General features: G+C 53.5%; 1 protein-coding gene across 1 annotated transcript in view; it reads right to left on the minus strand.

Annotated features, from left to right (window-relative positions):
- BGN (biglycan) overlaps positions 1-23804 on the minus strand; it is a 38736-nt gene extending 14932 nt beyond the window's left edge. Inside the window, exons 1-2 of the mRNA XM_075578397.1 lie at positions 23501-23804; positions 3287-3545 (exon numbers count right to left, since the gene is read on the minus strand). Of these exons, the coding sequence (XP_075434512.1) occupies positions 3287-3530 (244 nt within the window). The 5' untranslated portion in view covers positions 3531-3545; positions 23501-23804. The remainder of the gene's footprint in view (positions 1-3286; positions 3546-23500) is intronic.
- Between the last annotated feature and the right edge of the window lie 401 nt (positions 23805-24205).

The raw sequence follows: 24205 nt of genomic DNA on the forward strand, positions 1-24205 counted from the left end.
GGATCGCTGTATTCCTGCCTGGTTGCTGTCTCCCAGCCACGTACGGTTCCTGTCTCCCAGCCACGTACGGTTCCTGTCTCCCAGCCACGTACGCTTTCCTTCTACCTGTAACAAACATTTGTACATGACTTTACTCCGCAGCATTTGCTGCATCCCGTCTGCCGGGAGGCTGTTCCATGCATCGACTACCCTTTCAGTACAGCAACCATTGCTGAAGCTTGCCCTGCGTATCTCCGGGCACGCTGGGTTATTTTTCAGAGACCGGATTGTACATTTATATTAAGCGACACGGGCCAGTTTACTTTGTAGAGATTGCTCCAGCACTCAATGGGTTAATTCCAATCAGGCACCTTCGTTAGCTGATTGCCACGGGGGGCTCCTACACTGAAAAGTGAGTGTTCTTGTTGCAGTCCGATTACGTTAATATTCCACTTTCTTACCAGCCGCTCATAACTTCCAGAAACATGTCAGGGCCCTAAATCAAAAGCTTGGCACGCATTTCATGGCGCCCTCTAAGGGGGACCCCAAACAGCAGGCGAGGGGCGTCCGGAGGCGAGAGCTGGGAGAGGGGGTCCATGTGCGTGACTGGGGCAGGACAGCCGGCCCTCTAAGGGGGACCCCAAACAGCAGGCGAGGGGTGTCCGGAGGCGAGAGCTGGGAGAGGGAGTCCATGTGTGTGACTGGGGCAGGACAGCCGGTCCTCTAAGGGGGACCCCAAACAGCAGGCGAGGGGTGCCCGGAGGCGAGAGCTGGGAGAGGGAGTCCATGTGTGTGACTGGGGCAGGACAGCCGGCCCTCTAAGGGGGACCCCAAACAGCAGGCTAGGGGCACCCGGAGGCGAGAGCTGGGAGAGGGGGTCCATGTGTGTGACTGGGGCAGGACAGCCGTCCCTCTAAAGGGGGACCCCAAACAGCAGGCGAGGGGTGCCCGGAGGCGAGAGCTGGGAGAGGGAGTCCATGTGTGTGACTGGGGCAGGACAGCCGTCCCTCTAAAGGGGGACCCCAAACAGCAGGCGAGGGGTGTCCGGAGGCGAGAGCTGGGAGAGGGAGTCCATGTGTGTGACTGGGGCAGGACAGCCGGCCCTCTAAGGGGGACCCCAAACAGCAGACGAGGGGCGCCCGGAGGCGAGAGCTGGGAGAGGGGGTCCATGTGTGTGACTGGGGCAGGACAGCCGGCCCTCTAAGGGGGACCCCAAACAGCAGGCGAGGGGTGTCCGGAGGCGAGAGCTGGGAGAGGGGATCCATGTGCGTGACTGGGGCAGGACAGCCGGCCCTCTAAGGGGGACCCCAAACAGCAGGCGAGGGGTGCCCGGAGGCGAGAGCTGGGAGAGGGAGTCCATGTGTGTGACTGGGGCAGGACAGCCGGCCCTCTAAGGGGGACCCCAAACAGCAGGCGAGGGGCGCCCGGAGGCGAGAGCTGGGAGAGGGGGTCCATGTGTGTGACTGGGGCAGGACAGCCGGCCCTCTAAGGGGGACCCCAAACAGCAGGCGAGGGGTGTCCGGAGGCGAGAGCTGGGAGAGGGGATCCATGTGTGTGACTGGGACAGGACAGCCGGCCCTCTAAGGGGGACCCCAAACAGCAGGCGAGGGGTGCCCGGAGGCGAGAGCTGGGAGAGGGGGTCCATGTGTGTGACTGGGGCAGGACAGCTGGCCCTCTAAGGGGCACCCCAAACAGCAGACGAGGGGCGCCCGGAGGCGAGAGCTGGGAGAGGGAGTCCATGTGTGTGACTGGGGCAGGACAGCCGGCCCTCTAAGGGGGACCCCAAACAGCAGGCGAGGGGTGTCCGGAGGCGAGAGCTGGGAGAGGGAGTCCATGTGTGTGACTGGGGCAGGACAGCCGGCCCTCTAAGGGGGACCCCAAACAGCAGACGAGGGGTGTCCGGAGGCGAGAGCTGGGAGAGGGAGTCCATGTGCGTGACTGGGGCAGGACAGCCGGCCCTCACGCCTCGGAGAAATCCCTTTGGCTGTAATATAAATACAGAACGCGTAGCGTTGCCGATGTATCTTCTTATGGGCGCGGAGAAGCCGCCATGAAATTCAGCGGTATACTTACAAACCGCTTAACGCCGTCACTGCTAAATTACCTGGCAAAACAGTGGGTGAGTATATACATATGTATGTACTGTATACATGATAGCATTACAATAACTTCACTGTAACAGGGGGCAGAGATACAGCCTGAATTAGTTACGTCACGCCCTATCTGTGAGTAATGTTATCGCCTATTTACCTGGCACAGAGCGTTCTTTTAGCATCACTGTGTCAGGGACTTTGCCCCACTTTTTGCCCCCTGGGCATCGGCTTGTAAGTTGGGGAGTAACAAAGGATGAGTTAGGGGAGGCGTTCCACAGATTAGAATGACAAGTATCAGATTGTGCGCCTGGCTGAATGACACAATGTGTCGGGTCCGATGTGCCACAACGCTCTTTGTTTAGAAATCGAAGTTACACGTGCCAGTAACTGGAGCAGAACGCGGCTTTACCGCGGTTTCCAGAACGTAGGAAAAGCCTGTGAACGTTTTGCTAGAATCTTTGGCCCCAAAAGTTCCAATGAAATTGGCCCAATTGTTCAAATTTGGCTATTCTGCTTTTTTTTACGTGACTAAACATGCAGCCGTGTGAATTACATTATTATTATTTCTTACGTTCGATCACATTTTGAAAGTGACAGTAATTGAAATGAATGGAACGTGCGGTGCCCATCGGCTTTTAGCATTAAGCAAACTTGTTGCAAGCTGTGAATTGAGGTCGATGGAGCAGCGCCCCAAAACAAGTGTTCCTGTGCACTGATAGACAGACCCTATGTTCCTGTGCACTGATAGACAGACCCTATGTTCCTGTGCACTGATAGGCAGACCCTATGTTCCTGTGCACTGATAGGCAGACCCTATGTTCCTGTGCACTGATAGGCAGACCCTATGTTCCTGTGCACTGATAGGCAGACCCTATGTTCCTGTGCACTGATAGACAGACCCTATGTTCCTGTGCACTGATAGGCAGACCCTATGTTCCTGTGCACTGATAGGCAGACCCTATGTTCCTGTGCACTGATAGGCAGACCCTATGTTCCTGTGCACTGATAGGCAGACCCTATGTTCCTGTGCACTGATAGGCAGACCCTATGTTCCTGTGCACTGATAGACAGACCCTATGTTCCTGTGCACTGATAGGCAGACCCTATGTTCTTTAGGGAGACCGCGAAAGCATTGCAGATCGCTAGATTTCACAACTGGTCCTTTAAACTTTTTGGACTTCCCTTTCTTCAACATTGAACCCAAGGACACTCACCGAGGTCAGAGCACTGTACCACCCGCAGGTGGCACTGACACCCAAATGGGCATAAGTCCATGGGTGGCATGCCAAGATCTGGAACAGTGCTTGTAGGACCCTCAGGCCCCAGCCCTGAGGCCCCTTCTTCGTCTCTCATCATGGCCAATCCATCGTCCATGGAGAAATCCCAGAATCCTCTCTGCTCAAAGGGCAGGGCATGGCTGAGGATCACGCAGGAGCACAGGAGAAGGAAGCCCTTCATTGTAGGAGGGGAAATCTGTGAAGAAAGAAAGGAGACTAAGGTCATTTTGATCCACGTGTATACATTATAAGAGGCATAATCTTAGTTCCGCAATTCTGCGCCGTGTTCCGTTTCTCTGCGCCCACTTTAGGTAAATTACAGCAACGTGTAAGAATATTTGATGCCATTAGCTTTAGAGTTACACAAACATTGATTGGTACAGTATGACATGTACATGCTACGGGGGTAAGAATGCTTTCTCTCGCTCAGTATTAAACGTTTAACGCGGGGAGTAAAATAATCTCAAAACACTCATAAAAATGCACATTACAATGTTATCATTTTCAGTTATCGTTAGAATATAGACATTGGGGCCGGGGGCCATATTTATTCAGCGGTGTTAAATCAGCAACTCCCCCCCCCCCCTACCCCCCAACTAACCCTTTCTTTACTGGTGATGTTACCTGTATTAGGCCGCGCGTATAGTGCCCGCGACGGGTGACATAACCCGTCGCCGTCGCCACCCGCAAAAGTTGAATTTCGCTTTGCGCGACGTTGCAAGCGACCAGGTCTTTGATTGGTTCAGAGGCTGTAACATGTGGCGACAGCCTCTAAAAAATCTAATTTGACCGGCTACCAAATTTTTGGTTGCAACGTCGCTCCCTGCTTACTATAAGCGCTTGCGACGGCGACAATGCATTTGTTTTGGAGCTATGTCGCGGTCGCCAGGCACTATAAGCGCGGCTTTACTGTTTTATAAAGGCGATTGAAATGGCCATCCGATAGGAAGCCACAAGTTGCAGCTTCCTCTTGGTCATAGATTTGGTGGCCATTTTGTTTCCCCTGGAGGAAGATTTGAGCCCTGTAGCTTTTGGTACAATGCTCAGGAACTGGGGGTTCAGCGTTGGGGTACCCTCCAGTTCCCATCCTGTAAACAAATGGGGTTAAAAAAAATAAACAGTAGGGGGGGGGGGAGAGTGCTTTAAGATCTAATGAAACTTTGAAACTTAGGTCCCATTCAAAGGAATGGGACATAACACGCCTAACTTAGCACCACTTAGTAAACATTGTCCTTAATCACACAGACCTCTTACTTGTACTAGACTGCAGCCATTTTAAAAGTGGTTAATGGCGTATACAAGCAAAGCAGACATCTCTGAAATACTACAGTATAAAAATAAAATGCAGGCATCACTGTACAAAGCACGAATTGTAAACAGTAGGGGAGAGAGGTCATTGTAAGTACACTTAATATTGGGTTATTTTTTTTATATATATATTATATATATATATATATATATATATGCAAATGTAAATACAATTGTATGCTCATCTGCATGTCTTAGGCAGCTCTGCAACCACGCCTTTCACCATTATCACCCAGCACTTCCACTGCAGCAAGGGATTCTGGGAAATGACATGCAAATGAGCACACAGTGCCACTTTTTGCTTCAAAAACCATTTTTAACATGGTTCCCTATAGGCTTAAGCTTGCTGCATGGTCACAGCTTTGAGCACAGCCAAGGTTATATATAATCACATTTTAAGATATGGTGGGTTTTTTGTCACCTTTTTCACCCACCATATCTTAAAATGTGTATGGTAAACCTACCCAGCCCTGAAAATTGCAAAGCCAGTACAACCAACCTCACTGAGACCCATTAAGGTTGAAACATGTCTGCGAGTGGTTTGACTGGCTTTGCATCTAATCCCATGCTGTGCTTAAAAGCTGTGTGAGCAGCAGAACATTTGCTTATAATGGTTCCATGTAAAAATGGATATCTGGCAAAAGGTGACACATTGTGTGCTCATTTGCATGTCATTTCCCAGAATCCCTTGCTGCAGTGGGAGCACTGTATGCTTGGTGATAATGGTTGAAAGGCAGGGGTGCAGACCTGTCTAAGACATGTGAATGTGCTCACAAGTGATATTCTCTATTGGCTATATATATATATATATATATCTTGGAAAGACAAGCAAAATGAATTGTACCGTGAAACACAAGGATAAAGGTAGAGAAGGAGAAAGGAACAGCTGGATTCCCAGCTTCTGTACATGGGGACATGGGCTGTGGTGTGAGCCCCTCATTTAAATGACCAGTCTGCAGTAAAGGTCCAGCTAAAATAGCTGCTAAATTATAGCTTGGCCCCAGCTGCTGCGTTCCCAATTACAGGCAGACGATACAAGCGAATAACTGCCTGCGCGGGGCGGAGACGCGGCGACGTTAACCCTTATCAGTACATTCTGTGTACCCCGGAGCTGCCTGCGCGGCCCGGAGACACGGCGACGTTAACCCTTATCAGTACATCCTGTGTACCCCGGCGCTGCCTGCGCGGCCCGGAGACACGGCGACGTTAACCCTTATCAGTACATCCTGTGTACCCCGGCGCTGCCTGCGCGGCCCGGAGACACGGCGACGTTAACCCTTATCAGTACATCCTGTGTACCCCGGAGCTGCCTGCGCGGGGCGGAGACACGGCGACGTTAACCCTTATCAGTACATCCTGTGTACCCCGGAGCTGCCTGCGCGGCCCGGAGACACGGCGACGTTAACCCTTATCAGTACATCCTGTGTACCCCGGCGCTGCCTGCGCTGCCCGGAGACACGGCGACGTTAACCCTTATCAGTACATTCTGTGTACCCCGGCGCTGCCTGCGCGGCCCGGAGACACGGCGACGTTAACCCTTATCAGTACATCCTGTGTACCCCGGCGCTGCCTGCGCGGGGCGGAGACACGGCGACGTTAACCCTTATCAGTACATCCTGTGTACCCCGGAGCTGCCTGCGCGGGGCGGAGACACGGCGACGTTAACCCTTATCAGTACATCCTGTGTACCCCGGAGCTGCCTGCGCGGCCCGGAGACACGGCGACGTTAACCCTTATCAGTACATCCTGTGTACCCCGGCGCTGCCTGCGCAGCCCGGAGACACGGCGACGTTAACCCTTATCAGTACATCCTGTGTACCCCGGCGCTGCCTGCGCGGCCCGGAGACTCGGCGACGTTAACCCTTATCAGTACATCCTGTGTACCCCGGCGCTGCCTGCGCAGCCCGGAGACACGGCGACGTTAACCCTTATCAGTACATCCTGTGTACCCCGGCGCTGCCTGCGCGGCCCGGAGACACGGCGACGTTAACCCTTATCAGTACATCCTGTGTACCCCGGAGCTGCCGCGCGGGGCGGAGACACGGCGACGTTAACCCTTATCAGTACATCCTGTGTACCCCGGCGCTGCCTGCGCGGGGCGGAGACACGGCGACGTTAACCCTTATCAGTACATCCTGTGTACCCCGGCGCTGCCTGCGCGGCCCGGAGACACGGCGACGTTAACCCTTATCAGTACATCCTGTGTACCCCGGAGCTGCCTGCGCGGCCCGGAGACCCGGCGACGTTAACCCTTATCAGTACTTCCTGTGTACCCCGGAGCTGCCTGCGCGGGGCGGAGACCCGGCAACGTTAACCCTTATCAGTACATCCTGTGTACCCCGGAGCTGCCTGCGCGGGGCGGAGACGCGGCGACGTTAACCCTTATCAGTACATCCTGTGTACCCCGGCGCTGCCTGCGCGGGGCGGAGACACGGCGACGTTAACCCTTATCAGTACATCCTGTGTACCCCGGAGCTGCCTGCGCGGGGCGGAGACACAGCGACGTTAACCCTTATCAGTACATCCTGTGTACCCCGACGCTGCCTGCGCGGGGCGGAGACACGGCGACGTTAACCCTTATCAGTACATCCTGTGTACCCCGGCGCTGCCTGCGCGGCCCGGAGACACGGCGACGTTAACCCTTATCAGTACATCCTGTGTACCCCGGCGCTGCCTGCGCAGCCCGGAGACACGGCGACGTTAACCCTTATCAGTACATCCTGTGTACCCCAGCGCTGCCTGCGCGGGGCGGAGACACGGCGACGTTAACCCTTATCAGTACATCCTGTGTACCCCGGAGCTGCCTGCGCGGCCCGGAGACGCGGCGACGTTAACCCTTATCAGTACATCCTGTGTACCCCGGCGCTGCCTGCGCGGGGCGGAGACACGGCGACGTTAACCCTTATCAGTACATCCTGTGTACCCCGGCGCTGCCTGCGCGGCCCGGAGACACGGCGACGTTAACCCTTATCAGTACATCCTGTGTACCCCGGCGCTGCCTGCGCGGGGCGGAGACACAGCGACGTTAACCCTTATCAGTACATCCTGTGTACCCCGGAGCTGCCTGCGCGGGGCGGAGACACGGCGACGTTAACCCTTATCAGTACATCCTGTGTACCCCGGAGCTGCCTGCGCGGGGCGGAGACACGGCGACGTTAACCCTTATCAGTACATCCTGTGTACCCCGGCGCTGCCTGCGCGGCCCGGAGACACGGCGACGTTAACCCTTATCAGTACATCCTGTGTACCCCGGCGCTGCCTGCGCGGGGCGGAGACACGGCGACGTTAACCCTTATCAGTACATCCTGTGTACCCCGGAGCTGCCTGCGCTGCCCGGAGACACGGCGACGTTAACCCTTATCAGTACATCCTGTGTACCCCGGAGCTGCCTGCGCGGGGCGGAGACACGGCGACGTTAACCCTTATCAGTACATTCTGTGTACCCCGGAGCTGCCTGCGCGGGGCGGAGACCCGGCGACGTTAACCCTTATCAGTACATCCTGTGTACCCCGGAGCTGCCGCGCGGCCCGGAGACACGGCGACGTTAACCCTTATCAGTACATCCTGTGTACCCCGGCGCTGCCTGCGCGGGGCGGAGACACGGCGACGTTAACCCTTTATCAGTACATCCTGTGTACCCCGGCGCTGCCTGCGCGGGGCGGAGACACGGCGACGTTAACCCTTATCAGTACATCCTGTGTACCCCGGCGCTGCCTGCGCGGCCCGGAGACACGGCGACGTTAACCCTTATCAGTACATCCTGTGTACCCCGGCGCTGCCTGCGCGGGGCGGAGACACGGCGACGTTAACCCTTATCAGTACATTCTGTGTACCCCGGAGCTGCCTGCGCGGGGCGGAGACGCGGCGACGTTAACCCTTATCAGTACATCCTGTGTACCCCGGCGCTGCCTGCGCGGCCCGGAGACACGGCGACGTTAACCCTTATCAGTACATCCTGTGTACCCCGGAGCTGCCTGCGCGGGGCGGAGACACGGCGACGTTAACCCTTATCAGTACATCCTGTGTACCCCGGAGCTGCCTGCGCGGGGCGGAGACGCGGCGACGTTAACCCTTATCAGTACATCCTGTGTACCCCGGAGCTGCCGCGCGGCCCGGAGACACGGCGACGTTAACCCTTATCAGTACATCCTGTGTACCCCGGCGCTGCCTGCGCGGCCCGGAGACACGGCGACGTTAACCCTTATCAGTACATCCTGTGTACCCCGGAGCTGCCTGCGCGGGGCGGAGACACGGCGACGTTAACCCTTATCAGTACATCCTGTGTACCCCGGCGCTGCCTGCGCAGCCCGGAGACACGGCGACGTTAACCCTTATCAGTACATCCTGTGTACCCCGGAGCTGCCGCGCGGGGCGGAGACACGGCGACGTTAACCCTTATCAGAACATCCTGTGTACCCCGGCGCTGCCTGCGCTGCCTGCGCGGCCCGGAGACACGGCGACGTTAACCCTTATCAGTACATCCTGTGTACCCCGGCGCTGCCTGCGCGGGGCGGAGACGCGGCGACGTTAACCCTTATCAGTACATCCTGTGTACCCCGGCGCTGCCTGCGCGGGGCGGAGACACGGCGACGTTAACCCTTATCAGTACATCCTGTGTACCCCGGCGCTGCCTGCGCGGCAGGGAGACACGGCGACGTTAACCCTTATCAGTACATCCTGTGTACCCCGGCGCTGCCTGCGCGGCCCGGAGACACGGCGACGTTAACCCTTATCAGTACATCCTGTGTACCCCGGCGCTGCCTGCGCAGCCCGGAGACACGGCGACGTTAACCCTTATCAGTACATCCTGTGTACCCCGGAGCTGCCTGCGCGGCCCGGAGACCCGGCGACGTTAACCCTTATCAGTACATCCTGTGTACCCCGGCGCTGCCTGCGCGGGGCGGAGACACGGCGACGTTAACCCTTATCAGTACGTTCTGTGTACCCCGGCGCTGCCGCGCGGGGCGTCTTCAGACAAAAATCCCTACTGAAGTCTATAGAGCAGGGGTGGGCCAACGCTGGTCTTCAAGGGCCACCAACGGGTCAGAGTTTATAAGATATCCCTGCTTCAGCACAGGTGGCGATGTATGGATACGCTGCGTGGGATGTATGGATACGCTGCTGTGTGGGATGTATGGATACGCTGCGTGGGATGTATGGATACGCTGCTGCGTGGGATGTATGGATACGCTGCTGTGTGGGATGTATGGATACGCTGCGTGGGATGTATGGATACGCTGCTGTGTGGGATGTATGGATACGCTGCGTGGGATGTATGGATACGCTGCGTGGGATGTATGGATACGCTGCTGCGTGGGATGTATGGATACGCTGCGTGGGATGTATGGATACGCTGCTGCGTGGGATGTATGGATACGCTGCTGCGTGGGATGTATGGATACGCTGCTGTGTGGGATGTATGGATACGCTGCGTGGGATGTATGGATACGCTGCGTGGGATGTATGGATACGCTGCTGCGTGGGATGTATGGATACGCTGCGTGGGATGTATGGATACGCTGCTGTGTGGGATGTATGGATACGCTGCGTGGGATGTATGGATACGCTGCGTGGGATGTATGGATACGCTGCTGTGTGGGATGTATGGATACTCTGCTGTGTGGGATGTATGGATACTCTGCTGTGTGGGATGTATGGATACTCTGCTGTGTGGGATGTATGGATACTCTGCTGTGTGGGATGTATGGATACGCCGCTGTGTGGGATGTATGGATACGCCGCTGTGTGGGATGTATGGATACGCCGCTGTGTGGTATGTATGGATACGCCGCTGTGTGGGATGTATGGATACGCCGCTGTGTGGGATGTATGGATACGCCGCTGTGTGGGATGTATGGATACGCCGCTGTGTGGGATGTATGGATACGCTGCGTGGGATGTATGGATACGCTGCGTGGGATGTATGGATACGCTGCGTGGGATGTATGGATACGCTGCTGTGTGGGATGTATGGATACGCTGCTGCGTGGGATGTATGGATACGCTGCTGTGTGGGATGTATGGATACGCTGCTGTGTGGGATGTATGGATACGCTGCGTGGGATGTATGGATACGCTGCGTGGGATGTATGGATACGCTGCGTGGGATGTATGGATACGCTGCTGTGTGGGATGTATGGATACGCTGCGTGGGATGTATGGATACGCTGCTGCGTGGGATGTATGGATACGCTGCTGTGTGGGATGTATGGATACGCTGCGTGGGATGTATGGATACGCTGCTGTGTGGGATGTATGGATACGCTGCGTGGGATGTATGGATACGCTGCGTGGGATGTATGGATACGCTGCTGCGTGGGATGTATGGATACGCTGCGTGGGATGTATGGATACGCTGCTGCGTGGGATGTATGGATACGCTGCTGCGTGGGATGTATGGATACGCTGCTGTGTGGGATGTATGGATACGCTGCGTGGGATGTATGGATACGCTGCGTGGGATGTATGGATACGCTGCTGCGTGGGATGTATGGATACGCTGCGTGGGATGTATGGATACGCTGCTGTGTGGGATGTATGGATACGCTGCGTGGGATGTATGGATACGCTGCGTGGGATGTATGGATACGCTGCTGTGTGGGATGTATGGATACTCTGCTGTGTGGGATGTATGGATACTCTGCTGTGTGGGATGTATGGATACTCTGCTGTGTGGGATGTATGGATACTCTGCTGTGTGGGATGTATGGATACGCCGCTGTGTGGGATGTATGGATACGCCGCTGTGTGGGATGTATGGATACGCCGCTGTGTGGGATGTATGGATACGCCGCTGTGTGGGATGTATGGATACGCCGCTGTGTGGGATGTATGGATACGCCGCTGTGTGGTATGTATGGATACGCCGCTGTGTGGGATGTATGGATACGCCGCTGTGTGGGATGTATGGATACGCCGCTGTGTGGGATGTATGGATACGCCGCTGTGTGGGATGTATGGATACGCTGCGTGGGATGTATGGATACGCTGCGTGGGATGTATGGATACGCTGCGTGGGATGTATGGATACGCTGCTGTGTGGGATGTATGGATACGCTGCTGTGTGGGATGTATGGATACGCTGCTGTGTGGGATGTATGGATACGCTGCTGTGTGGGATGTATGGATACGCTGCGTGGGATGTATGGATACGCTGCGTGGGATGTATGGATACGCTGCGTGGGATGTATGGATACGCTGCTGTGTGGGATGTATGGATACGCTGCTGCGTGGGATGTATGGATACGCTGCTGTGTGGGATGTATGGATACGCCGCTGTGTGGGATGTATGGATACGCTGCTGTGTGGGATGTATGTATGGATACGCTGCTGTGTGGGATGTATGGATACGCTGCGTGGGATGTATGTATGGATACGCTGTGTGGGATGTATGGATACGCTGCGTAGGATGTATGGATAAGCTGTGTGGGATGTATGTATGGATACGCTGCGTGGGATGTATGTATGGATACGCTGTGTGGGATGTATGTATGGATACGCTGCGTGGGATGTATGGATACGCTGCTGTGTGGGATGTATGTATGGATACGCTGCGTGGGATGTATGGATACGCTGTGTGGGATGTATGTATGGATACGCTGCTGTGTGGGATGTATGGATACGCTGCGTGGGATGTATGGATACGCTGTGTGGGATGTATGTATGGATACGCTGCTGTGTGGGATGTATGGATAAGCTGTGTGGGATGTATGTATGGATACGCTGCGTGGGATGTATGTATGGATACGCTGTGTGGGATGTATGGATACGCTGCTGTGTGGGATGTATGTATGGATACGCTGCTGTGTGGGATGTATGGATACGCTGTGTGGGATGTATGTATGGATACGCTGCTGTGTGGGATGTATGGATACGCTGTGTGGGATGTATGTATGGATACGCTGTGTGGGATGTATGTATGGATACGCTGTGTGGGATGTATGTATGGATACGCTGCTGTGTGGGATGTATGGATACGCTGTGTGGGATGTATGTATGGATACGCTGTGTGGGATGTATGTATGGATACGCTGTGTGGGATGTATGTATGGATACGCTGCGTGGGATGTATGTATGGATAATCCCCCCCCGCAGAGGTAATCCCCCCCGCAGAGGTAATCCCCCCGCAGAAGTAATCCCCCCCGCAGAAGTAATCCCCCCCGCAGAAGTAATCCCCCCCGCAGAAGTAATCCCCCCGCAGAGGTAATCTCCCCCCCCCGCAGAGGTAATCTCCCCCCCCCCGCAGAGGTAATCTCCCCCCCCCTGCAGAGGTAATCTCCCCCCCCTGCAGAGGTAATCTCCCCCCCCCCCCCCGCAGAGGTAATCTCCCCCCCCCCCGCAGAGGTAATCTCCCCCCCCGCGGTAATCCCAACCCGCAGATGTAATCCACCCCCCCGCAGAGGTAATCCCCCCCGCAGAGGTAATCTCCCCCCCCCCCCCCCCCGCAGAGGTAATCTCCCCCCCCCCGCAGAGGTAATCACCCCTCCCGCAGAGGTAATCCCCCCCCGCAGAGGTAATCCTCCCCCGCAGAGGTAATCCACCCCTTGAAGAAGTAATCCTCCCACAGAGATAATCCCCCCCCCCCCGCAGAGGTAATCCCCCCCTTGAAGAAGTAATCCTCCCACAGAGGTAATCGCTCCCGCAGAGGTAATCCCCCCCGCAGAGGTAATCCCCCCCCCCACAGAGGTAATCCCCCCCCCCACAGAGGTAATCTCTCCCGCAGAGGTAATCCCCCCCCCAGAGGTAATCGATCCCGCAGAGGTAATCCCCCCCCCCCCACAGAGGTAATCGATACCACAGAGGTAATCCCCCCCCACAGAGGTAATCCCCCCCCACAGAGGTAATCCCCCCCCACAGAGGTAATCTCCCCCCACAGAGGTAATCTCCCCCCACAGAGGTAATCTCTCCCGCAGAGGTAATCCCCCCCGCAGAGGTAATCCCCCCCGCAGAGGTAATCCCCCCCGCAGAGGTAATCCTCCCGTTCGCAAAATAGTTTTGGACCCCGTGTAGGCGCTGCTGCAGATTTATGCGTGTTGGTTCGCAGCACGAAGAACAATACTTCTGGCTACATCTGTATGCGATAGATCTCGCAACGCAGGGCCTAACCAGCCCAATTCCAGCTCTGTCTCAAAAGCATGTCACGTCCCAAAAACGGTCAGGGGGCGCCTCGCCATCTGGTTCCCATTTTAACTTCTGCGCTGCTCGATGCGACACGCTTCCCGCACCATGTTTTCTCTGAACTCGAGAGACAGAATCTTCCGGAACAGGAGACGGCTTTTATTTTATCTGCGCTGTTTGCGTTAGATTCCTGGCGCTGCGCTAGTTGGATCCAGTTTATATGAAGAGCAAATACGCACAATACCGACTCACTGCGGTCACAGTGTGAGTGTGATAACCAGTCCTGGTTTTACATTCCCATTGACTGGCCTGTTAGCAAATTTGGCATAAACAGTCAGATCTGAAGAAAGCCCGATCTGGATCATTATGACACTGCTCCCCTTGCTGGGGAAACAAAATGGAGGTTTAAATCTCCCAGGGCACGCGGGGCAACAGGAAGCCACAACCTCATCCGTCACGAAGTCCTATTGGACCACGTGCCGTGAGAGATTTAAAAAAACAGGACGTATCCGGCAGCACCTGCGGTGGTAAATATCTCGGGCGCCAGGGAGCTGAATTGAACGCGGTGCTGCGCCGGAGACCGCCGGCTGCATCACCAATAAAATCGTAATGCGCAGTAAGGAATGCGCGTTTCACTGCTAAACCAGCTCGGCCCTGAGAAAGCGCACGTTTGGGCTCGAAACGCGTCGGCGCGTACGGCGTGCACTTTCTGCGGCGCGTACGGCGCAGTCGCACTTACTGCGGCAAGTACTTTGTCTGAATATATTTAATTTTTTAATCTACGCTTGTGGTAAAAAAAATCTGGATCCAATCTGTCTTCTGTGCTCCATAATGAGCTTATTGTGGCTATGTGGTTGCAGTTACCTGCGGTAAGAGAAGGGCCGTGTCTCAGAGACCACGGGAGAGCTGGAAGAGAAGGGCCGTGTCTCAGAGACCACGGGAGAGCTGGAAGAGAAGGGCAGGGTGTCCGAGACCACGGGAGAGCTGGAAGAGAAGGGCAGGGTGTCCGAGACCACGGGAGAGCTGGAAGAGATGGGCCGTGTCTCAGAGTCCACGGGAGAGCTGGAAGAGAAGGGCTGTGTCTCAGAGACCACGGGAGAGCTGGAAGAGAAGGGCTGTGTCTCAGAGTCCACTGCAGTGCTGTAAGAGAAGGGCGGTGTCTCAGTCTACGGGAGTGCTGGAAGAGAAGGGCGGTGTCTCAGAGTCCACGGGAGAGCTGGAAGAGAAGGGCGGTGTCTCAGAGTCCACGGGAATGCTGGAAAAGAAGGGCGGTGTCTCAGAGTCCACGGGAGAGCTGGAAGAGAAGGGCAGGTTGTCCGAGACCACGGGAGTGCTGTAAGAGAAGGGCGGTGTCTCAGAGTCACGGGAGAGCTGGAAGAGAAGGGCAGCGTGTCTGAGACCACGGGAGTGCTGGAAGAGAAGGGCAGCGTGTCCGAGACCACGGGAGTGCTGTAAGAGAAGGGCGGTGTCTCAGAGTCCACGGGAATGCTGGAAGAGAAGGGCGGTGTCTCAGAGTCCACGGGAGTGCTGTAAGAGAAGGGCGGTGTCTCAGAGTCCACGGGAGAGCTGGAAGAGAAGGGCAGCGTGTCCGAGACCACGGGAGTGCTGGAAGAGAAGGGCAGCGTGTCCGAGACCACGGGAGTGCTGGAAGAGAAGGGCAGCGTGTCCGAGACCACAGGAGAGCTGTAAGAGAAGGGCGGTGTCTCAGAGTCCACGGGAGAGCTGGAAGAGAAGGGCAGCGTGTCCGAGACCACGGGAGTGCTGGAAGAGAAGGGTAGTGTGTCCGAGACCACGGGAGTGCTGGAAGAGAAGGGCAGCGTGTCCGAGACCACGGGAGTGCTGGAAGAGAAGGGCAGTGTGTCCGAGACCACAGAAGTGCTGGAAGAGAAGGGCAGCGTGTCCGAGACCACAGAAGTGCTGGAAGAGAAAGGCAGCGTGTCCGAGACCACGGGAGTGCTGTAAGAGAAGGGCGGTGTCTCAGAGTCCACGGGAGAGCTGTAAGAGAAGGGCGGTGTCTCAGAGACCACGGGAAGCTGGAAGAGAAGGGCAGCGAGCCCGAGACCACAAGAGTGCTGGAAGAGAAGGGCAGCGTGTCCGAGACCACGGGAGTGCTGGAAGAGAAGGGCAGCGTGTCCGAGACCACGGGAGTGCTGGAAGAGAAGGGCAGTGTGTCCGAGACCACGGGAGTGCTGGAAGAGAAGGGCAGCGTGTCCGAGACCACGGGAGTGCTGGAAGAGAAGGGCAGTGTGTCCGAGACCACAGAAGTGCTGGAAGAGAAGGGCAGCGTGTCCGAGACCACAGAAGTGCTGGAAGAGAAGGGCAGCGTGTCCGAGTCCACGGGAGAGCTGTAAGAGAAGGGCGGTGTCTCAGAGACCACGGGAGTGCTGGAAGAGAAGGGCGGTGTCTCAGAGACCACGGGAGAGCTGGAAGAGAAGGGCAGGGTGTCCGAGATCACGGGAGTGCTGGAAGAGAAGGGCAGCGTGTCCGAGACCACAGGAGTGCTGGAAGAGAAGGGCAGCGTGTCCGAGACCACGGGGGAGCTGGAAGAGAAGGGCAGCGTGTCCGAGACCACGGGAGAGCTGGAAGAGAAGGGCAGCGTGTCCGAGACCATGGGAGAGCTGGAAGAGAAGGGCAGCGTGTCCGAGACCACGAGAGTGCTGGAAGAGAAGGGCAGCGTGTCCGAGACCACGGGAGAGCTGGAAGAGAAGGGCAGTGTTCCGAGACCACGAGAGTGCTGGAAGAGAAGGGCAGCGTGTCCGAGACCACGAGAGTGCTGGAAGAGAAGAGCGGTGTCTCAGAGTCCACGGGAGAGCTGTAAGAGAAGGGCGGTGTCTCAGAGACCACGGGAGAGCTGGAAGAGAAGGGCAGTGTGTCCGAGACCACGAGAGTGCTGGAAGAGAAGGGCAGTGTGTCCGAGACAACGGGAGTGCTGGAAGAGAAGGGCAGCGTGCCCGAGACCACGGGAGTGCTGGAAGAGAAGGGCAGCGTGTCCGAGACCACGGGAGTGCTGGAAGAGAAGGGCTGTGTCTCAGAGACCACGGGAGAGCTGGAAGAGAAGGGCTGTGTCTCAGAGTCCACGGGAGTGCTGTAAGACAAGGGCGGTGTCTCAGAGTCCACGGGAGAGCTGGAAGAGAAGGGCAGCGTGTCCGAGACCACGAGAGTGCTGGAAGATAAGGGCAGTGTGTCCGAGACCACGGGAGTGCTGGAAGAGATGGGCAGCGTGTCCGAGACCACGGGAGTGCTGGAAGTGATGGGCACGGGAGTGCTGGAAGAGATGGGCAGCGTGTCCGAGACCACGGGAGTGCTGGAAGAGAAGGGCAGCGTGTCCGAGACCACGGGAGTGCTGGAAGAGAAGGGCAGCGTGTCCGAGACCACGGGAGTGCTGGAAGCTGCATTGTTAATGGTAAAGTAAAGACGTGGTGAGGAGTTGGGAGAACATCAATGTACCGGAGAAAACCCGGTGTCTCGAGTACAGGGACTGCAAATTGTTCTTTAAGTACCAGGAAAAACATTGGGGTTTTTTTCCCCCATATAACATCCAAATCCATTTGGTTTTGGGGAAAGGAAGGGAGGTCACGCTCAGTGTTATATTACAAGCCTTAAAAGGACAAGACACGTGGAAGCAGACACATTGCAAATGGTCCTGGTGATTATATTGGTATTTGTGCATCTCCCCGTGCCTCGGTGGTGTAAGAGAAATGTTGTATTTGCGTGGCTGTTATCTTGCTGTGGGAACACTAGAGTGTGTGTCTCACACACGCTTCAGCACGTCTCAATCTTATCAGCAGAGTGATCGCTGCTGGGGCCAGGGGTGTCCAACTCCAGTCCAAAGGCCACCAACAGGTCAGGTTCTCAGGATATCCCTGCTTCAGCACAGGTGGCTCAATCTGTGGCGCAGTCAGAATGATTGAGCCACCCGTGCTGAAGCAGGGATATTCCTAATACCTGGCCTGTAGGTGGCCCATGGGGATTGGAGTAGACCACCCCTGGACTGTACTGTAGAAACAACGGACGAAATATTGAAATAGGAATCAGTTTGGGACGATCTGCTTTTGAGATGACGGCAGCAGAGGGAAAAAGAGCCGTGTTATTTGGGTACATCAGGTAGCGGTCAGGCAAACCACTTCTAATCATCTTGTATTGTACGTCTTCATTTATATAGCGCCAAAAGTGTACTCAGCGCTTCACAAAGAATACAGTGCAGGGAATTATAATTATACAATAAGCGCAGCAAAATCAGACAGTAGGAAAGGAAATCCCTGCCCCGAAGAGCTTACACTCTAACATATTCATTGATAGTCAAGTGTAGACATCACGGCCTCCGCTCCAAAACCGGGCTGATGCATTGACCAGGAAGGCCATGTAATACCTGCCACGTGATACCTGCCACGTCCTATCTGACCCTACATTTCCTCCACGGACACGGCATTAATTGATTAAATGTGGAAGAGTGAAATTTGCGGCTTTACAATGTAAACGCAGCTAATTAAGAAACCAGAACAGACCTTCCTACCCCTGTGTGAAGAACGGCCTCCAGCTAATCAGAGTTTTGTCTTGGCCCCAATCATTTTAGAAGTGGTCCCTACGTTTCAGATCCTGGTTTGTATCGCCTGGTTCTGTACCCCGTCTCCTAATGTTTGCCAATCTGATGTAGTCTTCAACCTTTCCGCATGTATGTAATCCAAGTGCTGCATGTTAGTCGTGTAATAGAACAGGAAGGTCACTCGCCAACCATTTCCATCATGCGTTTGCAACTGCACTTCTGTTCAGCTTTTTGCATAACCTATTAAGTTCCCCACTTTATAAGCTATCTATATCGTGTGTATATATATATAATCAAAAAATAAATAGATGATACCGTTCTGTGGCTAACGAAATGCTTTTATTTGTGCGAGCTTTCGAGATACACTGATCTCTTCTTCCGGCGATGTTACAATGAATGAAGCAAGCAAAAGGTATACTTAAAAACAGTGTCTCTTGGAATGTTATGTTCCAAGAGACACTGTTTTTAAGTATACCTTTTGCTTGCTTCATTCATTGTAACATCGCCGGAATATATATATATATATATATATATATATATATATATATATATATATATATATATAGCATTATGTTTAATGAGACTGTCTCTAATGTACAGTTGTAGTGGATCAGCTTGTATTGTCACCCACTGAATAATTATGCTTGGGACAGAACAATTCTAGATGAGGCTTGGTGGAAATAAAGCCATTATGTACCACGCGTTTTCCAGTTTTAATAACTTTCTCCATCGCAGTCTTTGAATTCCAGAAATCCAGATGAATGGCATGTGACAAAAAAAATCAGTTGTTTTCTGGAACATGAGAAGAAAACCTTTTTTTTTTATGTTTGAGACTTGTCTACAGGTGCTCAGATGTGACTTTGCACCATCATGACATCACCATCATGACATCACCACCATGACATCACCACCATGACATCACCATCATGACATCACCATCATGACATCACCATCATGACTTCATAGAGAGCTTCCATGATTTGAGTGAACAAGTATGTCAGCTGCGGATACATTTTGCTGTATCAGTATCAAGAACCAAAATATCTACCGTCTCCTTTGTTTTTAAGTACAGTGAGATTAAAAATACAATTGCTTTTTGAATATTTTTTTTACCGGATTGAAACCTCCGGTTCACCTCAAACTAAACTGTCTCAGTGGACCCCTCAGTTCCTGAGATAGTAACAGATGAAGTTACCGGTATTACTTCTGGGTGCATCGCAGGAATTTAATTAGCCGACCAGTAGGAACCCTCAATATATGGTGTTCCTGGCTGCTTTGTATTGGCTCGCTGGACCTGCATGATTTGGTTGGCCATTTTGTTTCCCCTGGAGGGGCAGAGACACCAGTAACTTCACCGGTAAGTATCTCGTGAACCAGTGGCGGGGAGGTCAACTGAGCAGAAAATGATGTGTTCCAGCTCTAGACGACCCTTGGTTTAACCCTTTTAAAAATGACCCCGTAAAGTGGTAAAAAAATTTGAGCAGACAAATATGTCAGATGTGGATACATTTTGCTGGATAAAATCTCAAGAACCAACATGTGTCCTGTCTCCCCGTGTCCCGTCTCCCTGTATCCTGTGTCCCGTCTCCCTGTATCCTGTGTCCCGTCTCCCCATGTCCCGTCTCCCCGTGTCCCGTCTCCCTGTCTCCCCGTGTCCCGTCTCCCTGTATCCTGTGTCCCGTCTCCCTGTATCCTGTGTCCCGTCTCCCCATGTCCCGTCTCCCCGTGTCCCGTCTCCCTGTGTCCTGTGTCCCGTCTCCCTGTGTCCCGTCTCCCTGTGTCCCGTCTCCCTGTGTTCTGTGTCCCGTCTCCCCGTGTCCCGTCTCCCCGTGTCCCGTCTCCCCGTGTCCCGTCTCCCCGTGTCCCGTCTCCCCGTGTCCCGTCTCCCCGTGTCCCGTCTCCCCGTGTCCCGTCTCCCCGTGTCCCGTCTCCCCGTGTCCCGTCTCCCCGTGTCCCGTCTCCTGCTGGGTTCTCCAGCATTTCAGAAGCGCAGCTTTGTTTTTAGGTACACTGACAGTGTAAGTGGGGCATGCGCACAAAGGCTTTGCCGAGGTATATGTTCATAGAATAAAATAAACATTGGTTAACATGCAGCCTGGCCTGCTGCATCCAGCCCTAACCATGCTACCGTGCGCACAACACTCTGCTCCGCTGTCAGTGCGGTTATGACAGATTATGACCAATCATGTGCCAGAGTCACGCCCTTTCTACTCCTCCGAGATAAACGCAGGCTTACAATTAGCAGTGAATATGTTGTGGGGTACCCCACTAGTTACCGATTGGAAATTTTCTTGAGGTTTTAGTACAGGAGTGGCCAACTCCAGTCATCAAGGGCCACCAAAAGGACAGGTTTTAAGGCTATCTATCCCTGCTTCAGCACAGGTGGCTCAAGCAGTGGCTCAGTTGAATACTGTGCCTCTGTGCTGAAGCAGAGACTGATTGAGGCACCTGTGATGAAGCAGGGATATCCTTACAACCTGACCTGTTGGTGGCCCTTGAGGACTGGCATTGACCACCCCTGTTTTAGTACAACACCAATTTTATGGATGGGAATCTGGAATGTTTTCCCTTGTTGGTATAAACCTTCCACATTACTTTAAGGTAACACTGTGGCCTGTGATCGAAGGTTCAAACATCTGGACTGACCAGAGCAGCGTACTGGTCTCTTCATGGTGTAGGCGGTCACTCCAACGTTCCGCTCGTCATAACAGGAGTAGTACAATGCTGATGACATGGGGGAGACGCGTACGTCAGAGAACGTTCACATAGGCGCCCTAAAAGCCAGACCGTGTACTCTACATGTATCTCCGCATACACCTACATTTCTCCAGGAACAATACAGCTACTAGAACCATGAACTGCATGGCCTTGGGTAAGTCACATAGGGTCTTATTCTACATGAGCCATGGAAGCCGACCCAGCTGTTTGCAGCCACTTTGGCTCATACACAATAAGCCCCTTAACTTCCCCGCATTTCAGACACCTATATACACTCTGCTGGCAGGGGCCAGTGCCCGGGAAATTCAGTGTACGGTGGCGTGTGCACTTTCTATGCAAGAAAGACTGGCATATTACAAGTATTCTGGAACACCCTCCTTTGTCTTTGGTCATTGTCTTACTGCCAGCACCGTAACACCAGCTCAACACCGGTCTAGGAACGGGTACATCCATTCGTCACACGAGAGGTACGCTTGCGCTTTATTGCAAGGAAGCATAATCCTAATTAAGAAAAGGATCAAGGTTTTTGACCGATCCTCAAATGGTTTACTCTATGAGGATTATTCTTTGACCTGCAATAGTGCCAGTCGGGTCACTACTGCACGGAAACTACTATTGAAGTCAATGTAAGTTCCCATGCGGTAGAGTCGTGATAGCCACAGGAGCACGATAGCAGTTGAAGTAATAACACCCTAGGGATACAGGCATACCCCACATTAACGTACGCAATGGGACCGGAGCATGTATGTAAAGTGAAAATGTACTTAAAGTGAAGCACTACCTTTTCCCACTTATCGATGCATGTACTGTACGGCAATCATCATATACAGGCATAACTGATGTAAATAACGCATGTGTAACAGGCTCTATAGTCTCCCCGCTTGCGCACAGCTTCGGTACAGGTAGGGAGCCGGTATTGCTGTTCAGGACGTGCTGACAGGCGCATGCGTGAGCTGCTGTTTGCCTATTGAGCGAGATGTACTTACTCGCGAGTGTACTTAAAGTGAGTGTCCTTAAACCGGGGTATGTCTGTACACTACAAACGCCTAACGGGGAATAATTGTGTCCATCAATTCAGATTTCTATCAAAAAGGAAAGGAAATGGTATTTTATTATTATTATTATTAATAAATCTTGGGGTATTATTCAGTGCCCTCCCTCATCCATAATACCCCAAATACTCTCAGATAGTGTCGTTGTGCTACAAAATTGCACAGAAAAGGAACAAGGTATCTGTAGCTGGAGTAGCCAACTTCAGCCCTCATGGGTCACCAACAGGTCCGTTTTAAAGGGGTATCCCTGCTTCAGCACAGGCGGTGCAGTCATTGACTGAGCCTGTGATTGAGCCACCTGTGCTGAAGCAGGGATATCCTTAAACCCGGACTGTTGGTGACCCTTGAGAACTGGAGTTGGCCACCCCCTGGTTTACAGCGCATCTCAGATTGCACCTCCACGACTGATCACATCTCCGGCAATGAGACGGGCAGCTGGGCACAGCACCGTGCACACCACATGCTACAGAACAAAACCCTGCACATCTGTGATCAGCTCCAATCCACCAAGTGCTGGACAACGCTTTGAGGTTGCCCCTGCAGCAGATGTTAGCCAGTACAGTACTGTCCATACTGTACACATCCTACAGTCAGTCCCAGTGAGAGCTTGTGGCTTCTCTGCTGGTGGTAAAAGGAAGCTTGGCTTTGTGCTCCTGAACAATGCAGCTGCCCCACACATTAGAAAAGGCGCTGCGACTATCCCCATCAGCACACATGCAAACTATATTATAATGCATTAATCCCACTGCATGCACAAGCAATTCCATTAGGAATTACAGTCTTTGTCACTGAACCAACCAACGCATTTAAAATCCTGGTGTCCGGTTGGACCTCTCCTCGTCCACTTGGTGTGCACAGAAATGCTTCGGACATTTGAAAACTCTGTCAATTTCCTTTGAGTGATATTTCGTTCCACAACAATAACTAGGAACATTGATACAATTGAGAGTTAACAGCAGCTGTAAAAGTAAACCTTGGGGAAAGTAAGGTATTGTGCCCAAGAGCTTGCAATCTGTCTGATGAGATAAAAATGTACAGGCAGCATAGGACAAAAGGCAACGGAACTGGTGTTTCCAGAGCAGAGACCAGAGGATAAATATGTATGTTTATTAATATTTAAATAAAGCTGGGAGAGATTTTTACTAAAGTACATGCTTCAGAAGAAAGACCGTACATTGCATTGCTCATAGCTAAAACTTCTCAGTGAGGAGCGGGCTCTGCTTTGTGCATTAGAACATTTGCCCTTGTGCTAACACTACATTAATAGGCTTCCCACACTTTTTGCTGAAATGGACCAACCTATAGAAAACCCAACGTGGTCCCAGAGTTACACACACCGCTGCTTAGCCCTTTCACTTACTAGCCACTTGCATTCACATCTGCTAAATACAGAGATGCTCAGATGTACTGTACCTCTTTCCTCTATGTGCCAGAGAGAGACTTCTTCCCAGGAGCACACACTTTGCAGGTTTCCAAAGTGACTGTCCCTTCCCCGGAGGCTGGTTCTTTCTCTCCCCTGGTCCTCTTCCTTCTTTATTCCCAATTCTTCCAGGAGTTGGGAGAGAAGCTGTTCAAGAAGGCGGCAGCCACCCCACAGCCCCCCTCAGCCTGACTGACTGAACTGCTGCAGGGTTTTTTGTGTGAGGTTTAAGGATGTAATTTCCTTGCAGACAGCAGAGGACTGAATACTCAGATTGCTTCTACCTCCTCCTCCCCCCTTCAAAACATATTATATGTAAACGTCTTTGGGCTGTAATGACATGTGGCTTCCATCACCACACCTGCCAAAAAAAAAACCCCCAACAAGCTCATCTGCATCACTATTCTCTTCCCGAGTTCTTCTGAATCGGCAAATATCCTCAGAGCTGTTAATGCCAAAAAAAAGAAACCCGTTTCCCTGTTTATTTTTGCTTGTCTTCTTCTGAGTGGCGGGCTGCTTTTGGAGCCCGCGCCAGTCCTCTGGAAACGAGCCTGTTTCTCCTTCCCAATCCATTGGTCTGAGCAGAGTGGTGGTTTGGAGGAAACGCGTCGGGTGGAGAAAGCGCGTTGGGTGGAGGAAGCACGTTGGGTGGAGGAAGCGCGTCGGGTGGAGGAAGCACATTGAGTGGAGGAAACGCG

This window comes from Ascaphus truei, chromosome 21 (assembly GCF_040206685.1).
Source record: "Ascaphus truei isolate aAscTru1 chromosome 21, aAscTru1.hap1, whole genome shotgun sequence".
Taxonomy (NCBI): Eukaryota; Metazoa; Chordata; class Amphibia; order Anura; family Ascaphidae; genus Ascaphus; species Ascaphus truei.